Source organism: Manis javanica, chromosome 4 (genome assembly GCF_040802235.1).
Source record: "Manis javanica isolate MJ-LG chromosome 4, MJ_LKY, whole genome shotgun sequence".
Classification (NCBI taxonomy): domain Eukaryota; kingdom Metazoa; phylum Chordata; class Mammalia; order Pholidota; family Manidae; genus Manis; species Manis javanica.
In genome coordinates this window covers 172,950,441-172,968,770 of record NC_133159.1, presented here as the reverse complement: position 1 = coordinate 172,968,770, position 18,330 = coordinate 172,950,441, and the positions used below count along the sequence as shown (strand labels likewise).

The following is an 18,330-nucleotide window of genomic DNA, read 5'->3' as shown; positions in this document are numbered from 1 at the left end:
AGCCCAAAATGTCCAAACTTAATTCATTTCCTTCCTCCACCCCTATTTCCACTAGTTCTTCCACTTAGGTTCCAAATTTTAGTGAATGACTCTTTCATCTCCCTGTTTATCCATTGCCAAAGCCCAGCATCATCCTTAGCTGCTGCTGCTCTCTCACTGCTTACATCCAACCACAAACAAAATCTTGTTTCCTAAATATGCCTCAAATCCATGCACTTCTCTCTATCCCCAAAGAAACTACCATAGTGTAAATCACTATCTTCTTATGCCTGGATTACTGCAATATCCTCTTATCCTGTCTCTCTGCCTCCATTCTTGCCATCTCTACCCATTTCTACTTTGCAACCAGAATAATTAATATTCAATTGGAAAATATGCACCTACAATGCCAGGAACAAATCTAGTCATACCATTAACCTGCAAAAACCCCTACAATGGCCTCTTATGTCCCCTTTGAAAAAGTTTCAACTTTACATGGTATTTTCAGGGTCCTTCATTATATATCTATCCTTTGCGTAACTCTCCAGTTTCATCTCCTGTAACTTCCCTATCATATCCTATATTACGTTTGGTTCAGGTCCTCAACTATTCCATGCTCTCTAACCTGCAAGTATTTGCCTAGGATATTCTCTTCTCTCTCGTATCAGTTTTCTAGGGTTGCTATAAAAATTACCACAAAATTGGTGATTTAAAACAGTAGAAACTATTCTCACAATTCTGAAGGGCAGAACATTAAGGCACTTTTTTAGTAGAACTATAGCACTTTTTACCCATTTCTGGATTGCTTTTTTTTTTTCCTTAAGCTATTTCCGAAGAAAATTCCAGGAAACTACGAGGAGTCCCTATGCTATGGGTTATGGAAAAAAGAGATTTAAGCAAGACTTATGTATACCTCTAAGCTCAAGCACAGCTACCTTTGCTAATGCTGCCCGGACTGCAATAATGAAGGAAAAAGATTTATTCAAATTTCTTGAAGAGCTCAAGAGTAAGAGCCATTTGGCTTCTCCCCACTGTTGTAAAGGATTTATTCACATATTACTGGTCAGAAATAAATGCTAGAGGACCAAGTGTTACAAGGGCAGACTGAGTGACTGGCCTCTGTCACACAGATATTATTTGAAAGCAAATGTACATCTTACCTGAATCCTCATGATTCAGGTGAAGCCTAGAGTCTGGGAAGCCTAGAGTTTCTGGATGGGGGTTGTGGGGGAGCAGTGAGCACAGGAGAATGAAAAGGGGTGTCATGGCCACTGGGATGACTAGCCAAAGAGAAAAACAGGGATCATATGTACGTCTTTTATATGATTGTCTTCTTATGTTGTTCATGATACCATTTTTGTTTTACCTTACTAGGATACAATCCTCCTTCACATAGCCCATATTCAAAAATACCCATCTTTCCATTGTTTCCTAATGTGGATGGGTTAGTGTTGGGAAAGCCATTCCAAGATATACAAAAATTAGAAATGCTAAGAAGAAAGGAGTCTCTGAATTTCTTTGAGAACTATTTTTTCCATAAAAGAGACTGGAAAACACAGGTGAGATTTAAATTATGTTACATCAGTTTATTTAAATACTCCAGTTTTTAAGTTTTAACTTAACAGAACTAGTAACACACTTTATAATCACAGATGTTTCAATCATTAGATTTCAAACCAGATTCTATAGCCATGTTCCTAAATTTAAGCTTGGGTATAAATATTTCATTTAATTTCAACAAATAGCTGAACTTACTGAAAAAATATGCAATCCAAGGCTTGGCGCCAGGGGCAGGGAATATAAGAACAACGATGAAGAGGCCCTCTGGTCCTGCCTCCTGTTGCTGTCCCGCCAACTCAGGAACCAGAAGCTGCATTTTGGTACAGAACTTCAACGGGCATAGATCATGGTTGGGCCAGACACCACGGGACGAAAGAACCAAGTCCACAACCCAACAAAAAGTAGACTTATCAGCAGACTTTGTGTCCACAAAAATACAGGCCAGAAGATGAAATAATATCCCCAATTTAGGATATAATTCCCAGCTAAACTATCACTCAAGAGTGAGGGCACATATACTTTCAAACAAAGAAAATGGAAGAGTTTACCTCTTAGACCTTTGCTAAAATAACTATTGAAGGGTACATTTTAGAAAGAAGGAAACTAAACTGAAAAGGAAGTGGGATGCAAAAAGGTAGTACACTGGCTTTGCTCTTCCTTAAACAGACAAAGTATAATACTTCTCACTTCAATGCCTTTATATGTGCTATTATCTGTGCCTAGAAATGCTATTTCCATTGATATTTGCATGATTCACTTCCTTGCTTCAGGTCTCTGCTCAAATGATATCTCCTCAGAGAAGCCTTCTGCCTACCACCTAGTCTAAAATAACATCTTCCATTATCCCTTATGTACCCTGCTTCATGTTTCTACACAGCATGTATTACTATAGAACATTACATCACATACCTATTTGCTTATTTGTATGTCTCCAAAGTGGAATATACGCACCATGAGGCAGGTACCCTGTATTGTTCAATAATGCAATCCCAAATACTTAGTAGTCACTGGAACAGTCACTTGAATATTTTTAGTACTATTTTTGAGTAATATTAAAAAATATTAATAAATGGTGAACACATAAAAGTAGTCACTGGAACAGTCACTTGAATATTTTTAGTACTATTTTTGAGTAATATTAAAAAATATTAATAAATGGTGAACACATAAAATGGAAAGCAAGAATTTAATTGATAAGAATCGACTGTAAAAAATAATAATAATGCCACAAACAACAACCAGTTCTAACAGGTTAGAAGATATAAGAAGATAAAATTACCTCTTTTAAAGTCATCATAGAAGAGATAAAATACCTGAAGATTACTTAGAAAATGTTAAATATCTATAGGAAGAAAAGCTTAAATATCTATAGGAAGAAAATGTTAACATGCTCCTGAAGGACCCAGAAGAAAATGTATACAAAGAGAAACGTAGATCATGCCCCAAATTAAGAATGTTTGACATCATAAAGATACTGTTCTTTCTTGCTTGATCTATAATGTTAATGTGGTTTTAGAAATTTATCCAAAGGATTTTTAAAACTAAACAATCTGTTTCATACAAAAAATAAATAAGCAAGAACGGTCAGAACAGTCTGAAAGAAAGACATAATAAGGACAGGGACTAACAATATTAAACATTAAGGCATAACATATTTAGTAAAAGTTCCAATAATTAAAACAGTATGTTCAGCATTTTAATAGATTCAAAGAACAAAAGAGAAAGTCCAAATACAGATAAAGAAAGAGAATTTTAATTTAAGAAAAATGGAAAATTTCAACACAACAGGGAAAACATAGGTTGTTGAATAGAGTACTAGGCAGTCATCTGAGAAAAAAAGATTCATAACTCATACTTTATAGAAATTACAAATACATCAAAGATATAAATGTAAAACAGGAAAAGAGAAAAGAAAAGAAATCTTTAAAAAACTGAAATAAACTCTGGGGAAGGCCTTCCTAACTATGACACAAAAGTATTTTTTAATAGAAAGATATTAATTCAACTACTTCAAGATAAAAAATCTCTACATGACCAGAAAAAAATCACACTTTCAACTCATAACACAAAGAGCTACCTTTTCTGATACATCAGAGAGCTTCTAATTGATTGTTAAAAAGCTAACCCATATAAAAATTAGCAAAGAATAGGAAAAGACAGGTCTCAGAAACATGAAAAGATATTTAAGCTCACTTTTCATAAAACAACCAAATTAAAACTGCCCTGAGATAATTATCTTTCCATATTAGATTGACCAAGATCAAAAAGTTGCAAAATCCATGGGGCACTCATAAATTGCAGATGGGAGTTTAAATTGGTTCATCCTCTACAGAAGAAATTTGTCAATATCTGCCAACATGACAGATCTCACACCTTTTGATTATAGGTGAAGAATAATTTCTCCTCTATCTTCTTAGGGTCTTTGGCTGGACCTGAGAATTAAATTGACATAAAATACTTCACCAGGAGAAAAGCATATGCATTTTGTTAAGTTGCACATGTACATGGGGGTCCCACAAGAGAATACAGACACAAAGAAGTAGTTAGAATTGAACCCTTATATACTGAATTGGACAAAGAGTAGTAAATTGTTACAATGTGTCTAGGCAAAGAGATTTGGACTAGGATACTTAATTTCCTGGAGAAGTAACCAGGAAGATAAGGGGTAGTTTAACAAGGTTTGTTTGTTTCTCTCAGCCTTGACTCTTTCATCCTTAGTGCTAACAATGTTACTTTCCTCCTAGTATAATGAAGACATCTTCCATAAGGGGCGGGGTTCTATCTCCCGCATTCAGGAAGAAAACGGAGAGATGAGAGTGCCCTCCATACACCTGCTATTTTTCAAGTGCCTTCAGCTCAAAATAATCCTTAGGCCAAAGTCACATATTTTAGGGTGGCATATTCTGCCACCTTCATGACCTCGCAATTCCACTCCTAGGAAACTGTCTAGGATACACAGTTATCTTGCACATATTCCAAATACCACCATACAGGGGAATTCATTACAGGGTTATCTATACTAGCAAAAGATCAGGGAGAAAACTAAACCATGACTAGGAGACTGGTTAAATTATGCTTCATCCAAACAATGAAACATTCTACAGCCATTATAATGGCTTAAGAAACTTTGTGTGATGATGTAGAAGAGCTCCAGATGGCCAAAGGAAATACAAAAAATGTACACTACCATTTGTGTAAAAAGGAAGAAAAATATGAAATGCACATTCTTTTTTTTTTTTGTAAAATCTCCTGGAAGGAAATCCAAGAAAAAAGTAACATTGGTTGCCTGTAGAAAGGGAAACTAGGGGATTGGGAGACAGAAGTGGCAGAAAGATCACAGTATATACTCATACTTTTTGAATTTTGAACCATGTGCGTGTTTTACCCTCAGAAAATTGAAATAAAAAAGAAGAATTACTGGTTTGAGGAGTATTAAACAATAAGAACTAAAATACTACACCACAGTAAAATGGAAGATGAGGAGGGTGGTGGTCAGAATTGAGCTTTCTAAGTTCTTTTTGTGTTTGGGTAGAGATTTATGATATTGGTTAAATCTGTAACTCATTACATGAATTATGAGTGTTAAAAATGTGAGGATAATGACTAAATCAAATCATGAATAACATAATGAATATCATTAAAATGAGTAACTGTCAAACCAACAGAAGGAAAAAATAAGAAGAAAGAAAACATGGGATAATAGAAAGTACAAAACAAAATAGGCAGAAAAATCCAGATATAACAGTAATCACAAAAAAAGATTAAACATACCAGTCTAAAACACAAGAATTAAAAGGAAGGAAAGACAATGGGTCATGTTTCAAGTTTAAAAAAAAGGATTCTGTGACTGAGTTTTAATAATTTTCAGGTATGTTCTTTAAAGGAGACATACCTAAAATGTGACAAAGAAACCTTGAAAGTAAGGGGACAGAAAACAATATATCAGGCAAATCCAAATTGAACTAAGCTGGTATCAATATATTAATATGGGGAAAGTAAAATTTAAGGAAAATATAACTAAAGATAAAGATGCTACTTAATGATTTTTAAAATCATGAGGAAGACATAGCCATCCTAACCTGTATGCACCTAGCAAATTGAGAGAGAAGGTAATAATTAACAGAATTATAAGGATTAAGTTTAAACTTTTTAAGGTATTATGCATGCGAAAATAAAGGAAGAATGGCTGCTAAACATATAGGCAAATCCATAATCGCAGTGGGAGATTTTTATCATGCATCTCCAGAAACTCATAAACAAAGCCAAACAAAAAAAATCAGCTCCTCTTACAAAAAATTTTAACTATTAAGGAAGAGAGATATGAAACTATAGGCTGATATAGAATCAGAGTCTAGACAAAATGGTTTCAGGATGCAAGAGACTTGAGCACATTTGTCGCCAGAAGGAAGGAGCCCTAGAGCTGTCGTTCTCAGTCTTGGCTGCTCAATGGAATCACTAGAGAAAGCTTTTAAAAACTCTATACCCAGGCTCCCACCTTATCCAATTAAATCAGATCTCAGGATGGCGCCCAGGCCTCAATATTTTCTAAAGTACCAACATGCAACGAAAGCTGTAAACCACTCAAGGAAAAGAGAAATTGAAGATTAAGGAGAGGAGGACTGCTGGACTGGCTACATAATTTGGGGGGCCCAGCACAAAACAAAAAAGTGGGGCCCCTTGTCCAGAACAGTTACAGATTTAAAGATAGCAACAGCAAAACAGTAACCCAGACTCAGGGTTCTTCTTGATTGTCCAGGTCACTCCCCGATGATGCCAGCCCTGGACAGAGGAGAACTGAAGGTAAAAGGTCCAGGAGGCAAATAAACAAAGATGTGGGGAAGACTTTGGCATTGGAAATTAGGAAAAGCTCTCATATATAAGAAGGAAGGAGGGGGGAATAACATTAAAGGATGAAGAAACCCTAAGGTGGAAAAAAGAGTTAAAAGAATTCATATTAGGTAACCTTGAAGAGCCAAGATCATTAGCTGACGGAGTTTGAAGGTCTGGTTTTCTAGGAGCCACTCTAAGGACCATACAGCTGTTAACAGCGAATGAAGAAAAGTAATACTGAGCTATACCAAGGGCTTTGATGAGACTGGGAGACACACATTTTTAAAGGAAGCACTTGTGTTTATATGATTTCACCAGCATTGTTCAGCAGCCCAGCAAGAGAGATAACAGATGGCCGGTTCCCCACGAGTAGTTTGGAAGTAACATGCGTTGTACTGTGTGGAGGGCACATTCATTTTCAGTCTTTGTGATGGTTTGGGAAGTTTGGGTGAGGATGGAGTTGGTTCCTTCCTACCCTCCATATCCACTCCAAACATGAACCGTCTTCTGGTCTGTACTTACTCCTATGAGTAGGCGTCATCATTAAGAAAGAGAATTTGCTAAATGGCACTGTAGATCCACGTGCCACAAAACAACTGGCAAGTGATTTAGCAATAAACCTTATAAATCATATACAAATGCTTTCATAATACAATATACTTCTGTTTAATGTCTTTCTTATATAATTCAAACTAAAATATATAACTAACCTTCTTTTTCAAATGTGCATAAAGACAGCAAATGTAAAGCCCATTGGCCCTGCCTCAGGCTATCCAACTGCCATCCTTGCCATTGATCAAATACTCAAGAAAAAGCAGAACTGGACAGTGACCGATGCAGCTGCTATTAAGCAGCACGTGAGTATCCACTGTGAAATGCCTTTCCAGAGAACACTGACAAAAGTATTTTCCACTTCAATGCTACAAACATAAAAACGAGATTTTTTCCTGCTCTGTCTTTAAAATAAGATCGTTTCTCATTTGTACCCATTGTAATGATATTTCTTGCTCTATATTCAGATGGACTCAACTTTAACTTATAATTCATCCTACTAATCTCCTATGGAGTCATACCCATCATTCTTTCTGGGACTTTCATCTGCTTCATGCTGGAAATAGCAACTAGTTAAGGTAGTCAGATGGTAGCCATAGGGAGTGGTGTACTCAAGAGTACCATCATGAGTGAAAGCATCTTGACTATAGAGCTGAAAGAATGAAAATAATCTTAGTAGTTCAAGTGCACTTTCTATGTGCCTGGCACTGTGCTCTGTACTTACTCTACAAGTGCTCTGCAGGTACCAATTCATCCACTTATCACAGCAGTCCTGAGGCAGGCATTGTTATCATTCTGTGTCATTTTACAGATGTGCACAGAGAGGTTAAGTGACTTGCCCTAAGACACATAGCTAGAAAGTAACAGCCAGGATTATAAACATGAGCAACTTGGCACCAGTATCCACTTTTAAGCACAACTCTATGCTGCCTGTCTAATTCTCAGCCCTGCCTTCATAGCAACTTTTGTGCTCCACAGAGACAGACTGAGGTGTCTTATTTTATGCCACCTGCCTTCTGCTTTGACTCTAATGATCAAATTTCCTTGACACTTTTTACTTCCTTGACCTTTACAATACTGCGTCTTCAGTTCTCCTTGTAACCGTGTTCCTTACTATCTCCTCTCCCCATCTCTTAAGTCTCCATATTTCCTAGTTTTCTAGCCTCATCCTACTGCTCTTCTCATTATATACACTCATCTGTTCATATGTTCAGTAAATATTTATTCCATGTTAACAAAGTTCTGGGATTTGGAGATTCCCACAGAGAAAAAAACGCAGTTCCTATCCTCAGTGAACTTGGAGTGAGAGTGGAAGATACAGAGGAGGAAATGAGCAGTAATAATATATTGGGACAAATGGAACTACATGTGGTCAGTTTTGCATACCACAAGTATGCAAAGGAATGGGCTCCGAGCGCTTCTCATCATGGTGCATGTTCACGTGGGGGTAAACAGAGGCTGTGTACAGCCAGAGGCCTCCAGCCTGGAGCACCAGCTGTCCCAAGGGCTAAGGAAGCTTGAGGAGATGGATAATTTGGCATACTTGTAACCCAGCCACATCAGAGTATTGGGGATCTCCGTGTTAAGTGAGGAAAAGCTAGGGCAGGTGTTCTTTGGACTCTATTTTGGACTATCCCTGTGTTTCAGCCGCTACCTATGTACTGATGACTCGTAAGTCTGCCACTAGCCTTCCTTCCAGTACTTCTGTCCCATCTCAGTGACTGCCTGATGAACATTTTTACCTCCCTGTCTCATAGTGAAATAAACTGGACATGTCCAAAACCAACTCATCGTCTGCATCAAACTGGCTCTTCCTTGGGGATTCTGTATCTCAGTTGTTGATACCACCATCTCCCCAGTCACGGAAACAAGGCAGCTAGGAGCCATCCTTAACTTAACAAGTTTTCCTCATTTCCTCACTTCCACCAGTCACCAAATCTGGCTTCTCTTGTTCTCCTGAAGATTCTCCAAATCTGTCCCCTATTACTACTGCCCTAACTGGGGCTCTCATTAGGTCTTGCCCCCTATTTCTACCACAGAGCTGCTCCCCCAACCCATTCTCCACACAGCTGCTAACAATCTACCATGAAGACCCAGCTATGTCACTGTCCTCCTGAAGAGGGAATGCATCCTTCTCAACGATGGCAGGGTTATTCAACCACATTTTCTGTTCCACACATGAGGCATTTATTTCACTTCCATCAGAAACAGTGGCTCACGACAGCCTGGTTTTCACGGAGGAAAGGGCTCTCCCTACCCTCACTGACGTCACAGCTCAGGGCCTGATGACAGCAGACAACACTGCCTAACTTGCTCACACTCGTTCCCTCCCATTTTAAACTGACACTTCGGCAATATTGAAGTGCCATGTATCAAACAGCCCATGCCAACTCCAGGGAGCCTACTGTCTTTGAGCCTTTGTTTATGCCGTCCCCTCTCCCTGAGCATCTTCCCATCACCATTCATTCCCTCAGCTTGGTCAGAGGGGCCCTACTCAGCCCCGCATCTTCTCCCTCTCCGTCCTAGGCTGGGCTGAGTGCCACCCTTGGCATTTCTATTGTATCCAGAGCCTATCTCCCTCCCACATTTCCCCTGTTTTAGTCTGTTGTGTTTTTAAGATTCTTTTAATAGCTATCTCATTATTCCCAAGTAATAAATGTTGATTGTCCCTCAACTACTAATGTCACCAAGTACCACTACCCAATATATAAACTCAGTGACTTTCCAGTAGCCTGGTAATGTAACTCAGGATATCTGTAATAGTGGTCCACCATCAAGGCATTTTAAGGTAACTACTGTAAATTTCTGCTTTCTCACTGCAGGTGAAGAGAGCTACAGATGCCTATAATTTAGGAATTGCCCTTGAACACAGGAAAGAAATGCTAAACCTCTGGCAGAAGATCCGAGGGGATTTGATTGGAATAGACACTAAAAATGAGTCCTTCTATGACACCTTTTCTACTTACACATGGTCCTGGAACATTTGCCAAGAATTACTTTCCACAAAGGACTTAAGGTTATATGATGCCTACATGAACAGAAATTCCTTCCGCAGTTCTGTATTCTCTTCCTTCTCAGGTATCAGTGAATGTGACAGAGAGACAGGAAGAAAAAGAAAATGGAAAGGTCTCAAAGGGTTTTGACGATGAAATTTCTACATCTTCTAAACAGCTCACTGTGAACTACTTTTCATAGCTACCAAAATTATAGTTTCTTGCTTTTGTCTTAAATGTGGCTTAATTATTGGTGGCTTAAATGTGACACCTTTTGATTTCTGACCAGTAAAAAACTTTAAGTCATAATGTGGGTTCCCTTTCCTAATTCTTACTATTAGTAAATAGATGCCATGCTGTTATTCCCTAGCAAACAGCTGAACTCTGCTGCCCCCATCTGGCTCAAAACTGCCAGTGCAGGAGAAAAGCTAAAGCTGGCACTTGTGAACTCCTGAGGGCTCTCCCAGCAATAGGCACCCGAGTTCATGTTAACGTAAGTGACATTAGTTTTTTTTTATTATTTGTGAAACAGGCCAGGAGCAGTGGAAGACAATGACTTTTCAGTTTCAGGGAATAATATCATTATCCCCCAGGGAATCTTGATTAAATTCAGGTGCTCCTTAGGCTCCTTAGCCACACATCTTCAGACCAATCAGAACTGATCTCATCCATTATATTTGCTGTGGTTATTGTTCTTTAATGCATTTAAGAAATACATGTGAAACTATATTACAAGTTGGGCGGACTGTAATTTTTTTTTTATAGAAAAATATACATAAAATCTAGTATTTTAATCATGTTTAAGTGTATCTCATCCATTACATTTTTCCCCCTTTTAAGAAAAGGAAAACATGTGTCCCATTTTAATGGGGAGATTCTATAATTTAAAATTATAACATACCATGAAAAATTAATTAATATAATGAAGGTTCCCAAAATTGTTTAATGAAATAGACTTGAAGCAATTTTGTTACCTTTAATATTCAAAACTGTAAATATATTTGCTGTTCTTTATAATGTTATGATGTTGCGAGAAAAAACTTATAGATAAGTGACCATGTTTTCTAACTAGAACAAGATTTATGGTTTGACAAAGAGGTTTATTTCTTTATTTTTGGTACGGCTGCTAGGACAGCAGGCAGTCTAAAAGATGTAATTTGGATGCCAAAATATTAGACTTCCTGGAATATTTCCTTGGGTCGGTGGCATAACAGGACAGAATATTTTTAAGTAGATCGATCCTGGAAAATCCAGAATGCACCCTAATATATTATATTACATGGTTACACACTGTTGGTGACAGTATAAGTTGGCATGTCTTGATGGAATACAGTATAGCAAAAGGTACTCAGCCACTAATTTTTTACCCAATTATTAATAGTGACTTGCATAGCATGAGCTAGACCCTGGATGTGTAACAGTGAACAAACAGATAAAATACCCTGACCTCAGAGAGCTTAATCACGGAGCTAATTGTAACCACTGACACAGCACTTCCACTTTCAGAAATTATTCCTAAAGAAATAGTCATGAATGTACAAATGATTTAGTTATAAGGACGTTCAACATGTTGAATTTTAATAGTAACAAACTTAAAGTAACTTGAGTCCAATAAATCATGGTACAGCTGTACAAAACCATACCAGGATCATTAAAATGGTGTAAAAGAATATTTTAAACAAAAAAATTATATTCGCAAGCTACTATTAAGTTTAAAAATAGGCTACCTGTTAAGAGGCATGAGAGAATTTTATGGGGTTCTTAAAACTTCGGATGGTGGATGCACAAATATAGATTTTTATGAAAACTCATTGAACTGTACATTTAAAATGGGTGAATTAAATTTTATGTAAATCATACTTCAATAAGGCTACAAGAAAAGAAAAAGCCATTGTTCTGAAACTATTTTAAATCAAAAATTTTAAAAAGACTGGAAGGAGGCGGAGCCAGGATGGCGGCGTGAGTAGAGCAGCAGAAATCTCCTCCCAAAACCACATATATACATGAAAATATAATATTCCTAAAATAGAGACCAGAGGACACAGGACAACATCCAGACCACATCCACACCTGCGAGAACCCAGCACCTAGTGAAGGGGGGCTCCACCATTATGGAGGAGCAGCCCCAGCCAGGCCACGCCCACAGCAACAGTGGAGATAAACCCCATAGCAACCGGCAGGAAGCAGAAGCCCTGTCTGCGCACAGCTGCCCAGCACAAGCCACTAGAGGTCGCTATTCTCCCAGGAGAGGAAGGCCACAAACCAACAAGAAGGAAAGCTCTTCCAGCTGGCACTTGTACCAGCTCTGCAAACTATCTCTACCACCATGAAAAGGCAAAACTACAGTCAGACAAAGATCACATAGACAACACCTGAGAAGGAGACAGACCTAACCAGTCTTCCTGAAAAAGAATTCAAAATAAAAATCCTGAACATGCTGACAGAGATGCAGAGAAAAATGCAAGAGCAATGGGATGAGATGCAGAGAAAAATGCAAGAGCAATGGGATGAAGTCCAGAGTGAGATCACAGATGTCAGGAAGGAGATCACAGAAGTGAAACAAACCCTGGAAGGATTTATAAGCAGAATGGATAAGATGCAAGAGGCCATTGAAGGAACAGAATCCAGAGAACAGGAACGTAAAGAAGCTGACATAGAGAGAGATAAAAGGATCTCCAGGAACGAAACAACACTAAGAGAACTATGTGACCAATCCAAAAAGAATAATATTCATATTATAGGGGTACCAGAAGAAGAAGAAAGAGGAAAAGGGATAGAAAGTCTCTTTGAAGAAATAATTGCTGAAAACTTCCCCAAACTGGGGGGAGGAAATAATCGAACAGACCACGGAAATACACAGAACCCCCAACAGAAAGGATCCAAAGAAGACAACACCAAGACACATAATAATTAAAATGGCAAGGATCAAGGACAAGGAAAGAGTTTTAAAGGCAGCTAGAGAGAAAAAGGTCACCTATAAAGGAAAACCCATCAGGCTAACATCAGACTTTTCTACACTCTACAGGCCAGAAGAGAATGGCATGATGTATTTAATGCAATGAAACAGAAGGGCCTTAAACCAAGGATACTGTATCCATCACGACTATCATTTAAATATGATGGCGGGGTTAAACAATTCCCAGACAAGCAAAAGCTGAGGGAATTTGCTTCCCACAAACCACCTCTACAGGGCATCTTACAGGGATTGCTCTAGATGGGTGAACTCCTAAAAAGAGCACAGAACAAAACACACAACATATGAAGACTGGAGGAGGAAGAATAAGAAGGGAGAGAAGAAAAGAATCTCCAGACAGTGTATATAACAGCTCAATAAGCGAGCTAAGTTAGGCAGTAAGATACTAAAGAAGCTAACCTTGAACCTTTTGTAACCACGAATCTAAAGCCTGCAATGGCAATAATTACATATCTCTCAATAGTCACCCTAAATGTAAATGGACTTAATGCACCAATAAAAAGACACAGAGTAATAGAATGGATAAAAAAGCAAGACCCATCTATATTCTGCTTACAAGAAACTCACCTCAAACCCAAAGACATGCACAGACTAAAAGTCAAGGGATGGAAAAACATATTTCAGGCAAACAACAGTGAGAAGAAAGCAGGGGTTGCAGTACTAATATCAGACAAAATAGACTTCAAAACAAAGAAAGTAACAAGAGATAAAGAAGGACACTACATAATGATAAAGGGCTCAGTCCAACAAGAGGATATAACCATTCTAAATATATATGCACCCAATACAGGAGCACCAGCATATGTGAAGCAAATACTAACAGAACTAAAGAGGGAAATAGACTGCAATGCATTCATTTTAGGAGACTTCAACACACCATTCACCCCAAAGGACAGATTCACCAGGCAGAAAATAAGTAAGGACACGCAGGCACTGAACAACACACTAGAACAGATGGACCTAATAGACATCTATAGAACTCTACATCCAAAAGCAACAGGATATACATTCTTCTCAAGTGCACATGGAACATTCTCCAGAATAGACCACATACTAGCTCACAAAAAGAGCTTCAGTAAATTCCAAAATATTGAAATTCTACCAACCAATTTTTCAGACCACAAAGGTATAAAACTAGAAATAAATTCTACAAAGAAAACAAAAAGGCTCACAAACACATGGAGGCATAACAACATGCTTCTAAATAATCAATGGATCAATGAACAAATCAAAATAGAGATCAAGGAATATATAGAAACAAATGACAACAACAACACAAAGCCCCAACTTCTGTGGGATGCAGTGAAAGCAGTCTTAAGAGGAAAGTATATAGCGATCCAGGCACACTTGAAGAAGGAAGAACAATCCCAAATGAATAGTCTAAAATCACAATTATCGAAACTGGAAAAAGAAGAACAAATGAGACCTAAAGTCAGCAGAAGGAGGGACATAATAAAGATCAGAGAAGAAATAAACAAAATTGAGAAGAATAAAACAATAGCAAAAATCAATGAAACCAAGAGCTGGTTCTTTGAGAAAATAAACAAAATAGATAAGCCTCTAGCCCAACTTATTAAGAGAAAAAGAGAATCAACACAAATCAACAGCATCAGAAATGAGAACGGAATAATCACGACAGACTCCACAGAAATACAAAGAATTATTAAAGACTACTATGAAAACCTATATGCCAACAAGCTGGAAAACCTAGAAGAAACTTCCTAGAAAAATACAACCTCCCAGGACTGACCAAGTAAGAAACACAAAAGTTAAACAAACCAATTATGAGCAAAGAAATTGAAATGGTAATCAAAACACTACCCAAGAACAAAACCCCGGGGCCGGACAGATTTACCTCAGAATTTTATCAGACACACAGAGAAGACATAATACCCATTCTCCTTAAAGTGTTCCAAAAAATAGAAGAGGAGGGAATACTCCCAAACTCATTCTATGAAACCAACATCACCCTAATACCAAAACCAGGCAAAGACCCCACCAAAAAAGAAAATTACAGACCAATATCCCTGATGAATGTAGATGCAAAAATACTCAATAAAATATTAGCAAACAGAATTCAACAGTATATCAAAAGGATCATACACCATGACCAAGTGGGATTCATCCCAGGGATGCAAGGATGGTACAACATTCGAAAATCCATCAACAACATCCACCACATCAACAAAAAGAAAGACAAAAACCACATGATCATCTCCATAGATGCTGAAAAAGCATTTGACAAAGTTCAACATCCATTCATGATAAAAACTCTCAGCAAAATGGGAATAGAGGGCAAGTACCTCAACATAATAAAGGCCATATATGATAAACCCACAGCCAACATTATACTGAACAGCGAGAAGCTGAAAGCATTTCCTCTGAGATTGGGAACCAGACAGGGATACCCACTCTCTCCACTGTTATTTAACATAGTACTGGAGGTCCTACCCATGGCAATCAGACAAAACAAAGAAATACAAGGAATCCAGATTGGTAAAGAAGAAGTTAAACTGTCACTATTTGCAGATGATATGATACTGTACATAAAAAACCCTAAAGACTCCACCCCAAAACTACTAGAACTGATATCAGAATACAGCAAAGTTGCAGGATACAAAATTAACACACAGAAATCTGTAGCTTTCCTATACACTAACAATGAACCAATAGAAAGAGAAATCAGGAAAACAATTCCATTCACAATTGCATCAAAAATAATAAAATACCTAGGAATAAACCTAACCAAAGAAGTGAAAGACCTATACTCTGAAAACTACAAGTCACTCTTAAGAGAAATTAAATGGGACACTAACAAATGGAAACTCATCCCATGCTCATGGCTAGGAAGAATTAATATCGTCAAAATGGCCATCCTGCCCAAAGCAATATACAGATTTGATGCAATCCCTATCAAATTACCAGCAACATTCTTCAATGAACTGGAACAAATAGTTCAAAAATTCATATGGAAACACCAAAGACCCCGAATAGCCAAAGCAATCCTGAAAAAGAAGAATAAAGTAGGGGGGATCTCACTCCCCAACTTCAAGCTCTACTACAAAGCCATAGTAATCAAGACAATTTGGTACTGGCACAAGAACAGAGCCACAGACCAGTGGAACAGATTAGAGACTCCAGAAATTAACCCAAACATATATGGTCAATTAATATTTGATAAAGGAGCCATGGACATACAATGGCAAAATGACAGTCTCTTCAACAGATGGTGCTGGCAAAACTGGACAGCTACATGTAGGAGAATGAAACTGGACCATTGTCTAACCTCATATACAAAGGTAAACTCAAAATGGATCAAAGACCTGAATGTAAGTCATGAAACCATTAAACTCTTGGAAAAAAACATAGGCAAAAACCTCTTAGACATAAACATGACTGACCTCTTCTTGAACATATCTCCCCAGGCAAGGAAAACAACAGCAAAAATGAGCAAGTGGGACTACATTAAGCTGAAAAGCTTCTGTACAGCAAAAGACACCACATCAATAAAACAAAAAGGCACCCTACAGTATGGGAGAATATATTTGAAAATGACAGATCCGATAAAGGCTTGACGTCCAGAATATATAAAGAGCTCACATGCCTCAACAAACGAAAAACATATAACCCAATTAAAAAATGGGCAGAGGAACTGAACAGACAGTTCTCTAAAAAAGAAATACAGATGGCCAACAGACACATGAAAAGATGCTCCACATTGCTAATTATCAGAGAAATGCAAATTAAAACTACAATGAGGTATCACCTCACACCAGTAAGGATGGCTGCCATCCAAAAGACAAACAACAACAAATGTTGGCGAGGCTGTGGAGAAAGGGGAACCCTCCTACACTGCTGGTGGGAATGTAAATTAGTTCAACCATCGTGGAAAGCAGTATGGAGGTTCATTAAAATGCTCAAAACAGACCTACCATTTGACCCAGGAATTCCACTCCTAGAAATTTACCCTAAGAATGCAGCAATCAAGTATGAGAAAGACAGATGCACCCCTATGTTTATCGCAGCACTATTTACAATAGCTAAAAATTGGAAGCAACCTAAATGTCCATCGGTAGACAAATGGATAAAGAAGATGTGGTACATATACACAATGGAATACTACTCAGCCATTAGAAGAGGGAATATCCTACCATTTGCAGCAACATGGTTGGAGCTGGAGAGTATTATGCTCAGTGAAATAAGCCAAGCGGAGAAAGAGAAATACCAAATGATTTCACTCATCTGAGGAGTATAAGAACAAAGGAAAAACTGAAGGAACAAAACAGCAGCAGAATTACAGAATCCAAAAATGGACTAACAGGTACCAAAGGGAAAGGAACTGGGGAGGATGGGTGGGCAGGGAGGGATAAGGTGGGGGGAAGAAGAAGGGGGGTATTAAAATTAGCATGCATGGGGGGGAGGGAGAAAGGGGAGGGAGGGCCATACAACACAGAGAGGACAAGTAGTGATTCTACATTTTGCTATTGTGATGGACAGTGACTGTAATGTGGTTTTTAGGGGGGACTTGGTATAGGGGAGAGCATAGTAAACATAGTATTCTTCATGTAAGTGTAGATTAAAGATTTAAAAAAAAAAGGAAAAAAAAAGAAAGAAAGAAAAGGGGGATTACTTCTTGATAGGATAAAACTATTGGTAAATCAAAGATTAACACATGCTTTAAATATCCTTAATTTTGATCACTTAAAGGATGTCAGATGATCGGCTATGGAGGTACTCTTTTCTGATAATATTCCTTTCTCTTAATAAAAATAAAAAAATAAATAAAAAATAAATTTTAAAAAAAGCAGTTCCTGTGTGCTGACCTCCAATGAGTTCTACACAGTGGTATAGAGGGCATGTCAAAGTGTGGGCAAAGGGTCTGTTTGTTTTTATGCAGAAGATCAAGACCTAGCTTGGCTACCCAGAAAATGAACTAAGATACGATATGAGGAGGAGCTTCCGGCATCAGCACTCTCTGGAGGACTCGTGCCGGGGGATGATCATCAAAAAGCCTCCACAGGGATCCGGGCGATGCTGCGGTTGTGGCTGCATCCATCCCACCATTTCCTGGAATTGCCACTGGAATGAGGAGGGAGATGTCTAGGCTGGCATGTGCATACAGTGAGACAACGAATTTGAGTGGATCTGTACTGTTGGAACTCAACCAGGAGTTGGGAGGGGTGCAAGTTGTAGCGCTCCAAAATCTTACGACTATAGACTATCTATGGTTGAAAGAACATATGGGGTGTGAACAGATCCCAGAAATGGGTTGCTTTAATTTGTCTGATTTCTCTCAGACTGTTCAAGTACAGTTGGACAATATCTATCATATCATAGACAAATTTTCACAAATGCCTAGGGTGCCTAACTGGTTTTCTTGGCTTCACTGGAGATGGCTGGTAATTATAGATTTGCTTAGTTTATGTCACTGTATTCCTATTA

The 18,330-nt window shown here is 38.1% G+C and overlaps 1 protein-coding gene and 1 long non-coding RNA gene across 3 annotated transcripts in view; one reads left to right on the top strand and one right to left on the bottom strand.

Moving 5' to 3' along the window:
• Positions 1–10,649, top strand: part of EFCAB3 (EF-hand calcium binding domain 3) — a 42,609-nt gene extending 31,960 nt beyond the window's left edge. For both annotated transcript variants that reach the window (XM_073235840.1, XM_073235839.1), the window contains exons 7-10: positions 804–985; positions 1,354–1,538; positions 7,104–7,226; positions 9,744–10,649. In XM_073235840.1, coding sequence (XP_073091941.1) covers positions 804–985; positions 1,354–1,538; positions 7,104–7,226; positions 9,744–10,064 — 811 coding nt within the window. In that variant the 3' untranslated portion in view covers positions 10,065–10,649. The remainder of the gene's footprint in view (positions 1–803; positions 986–1,353; positions 1,539–7,103; positions 7,227–9,743) is intronic.
• The window catches only part of LOC140849192 (uncharacterized), a 77,546-nt gene that overhangs the window by 56,368 nt on the left and 2,848 nt on the right, over positions 1–18,330 (bottom strand). The window lies entirely within an intron of this gene.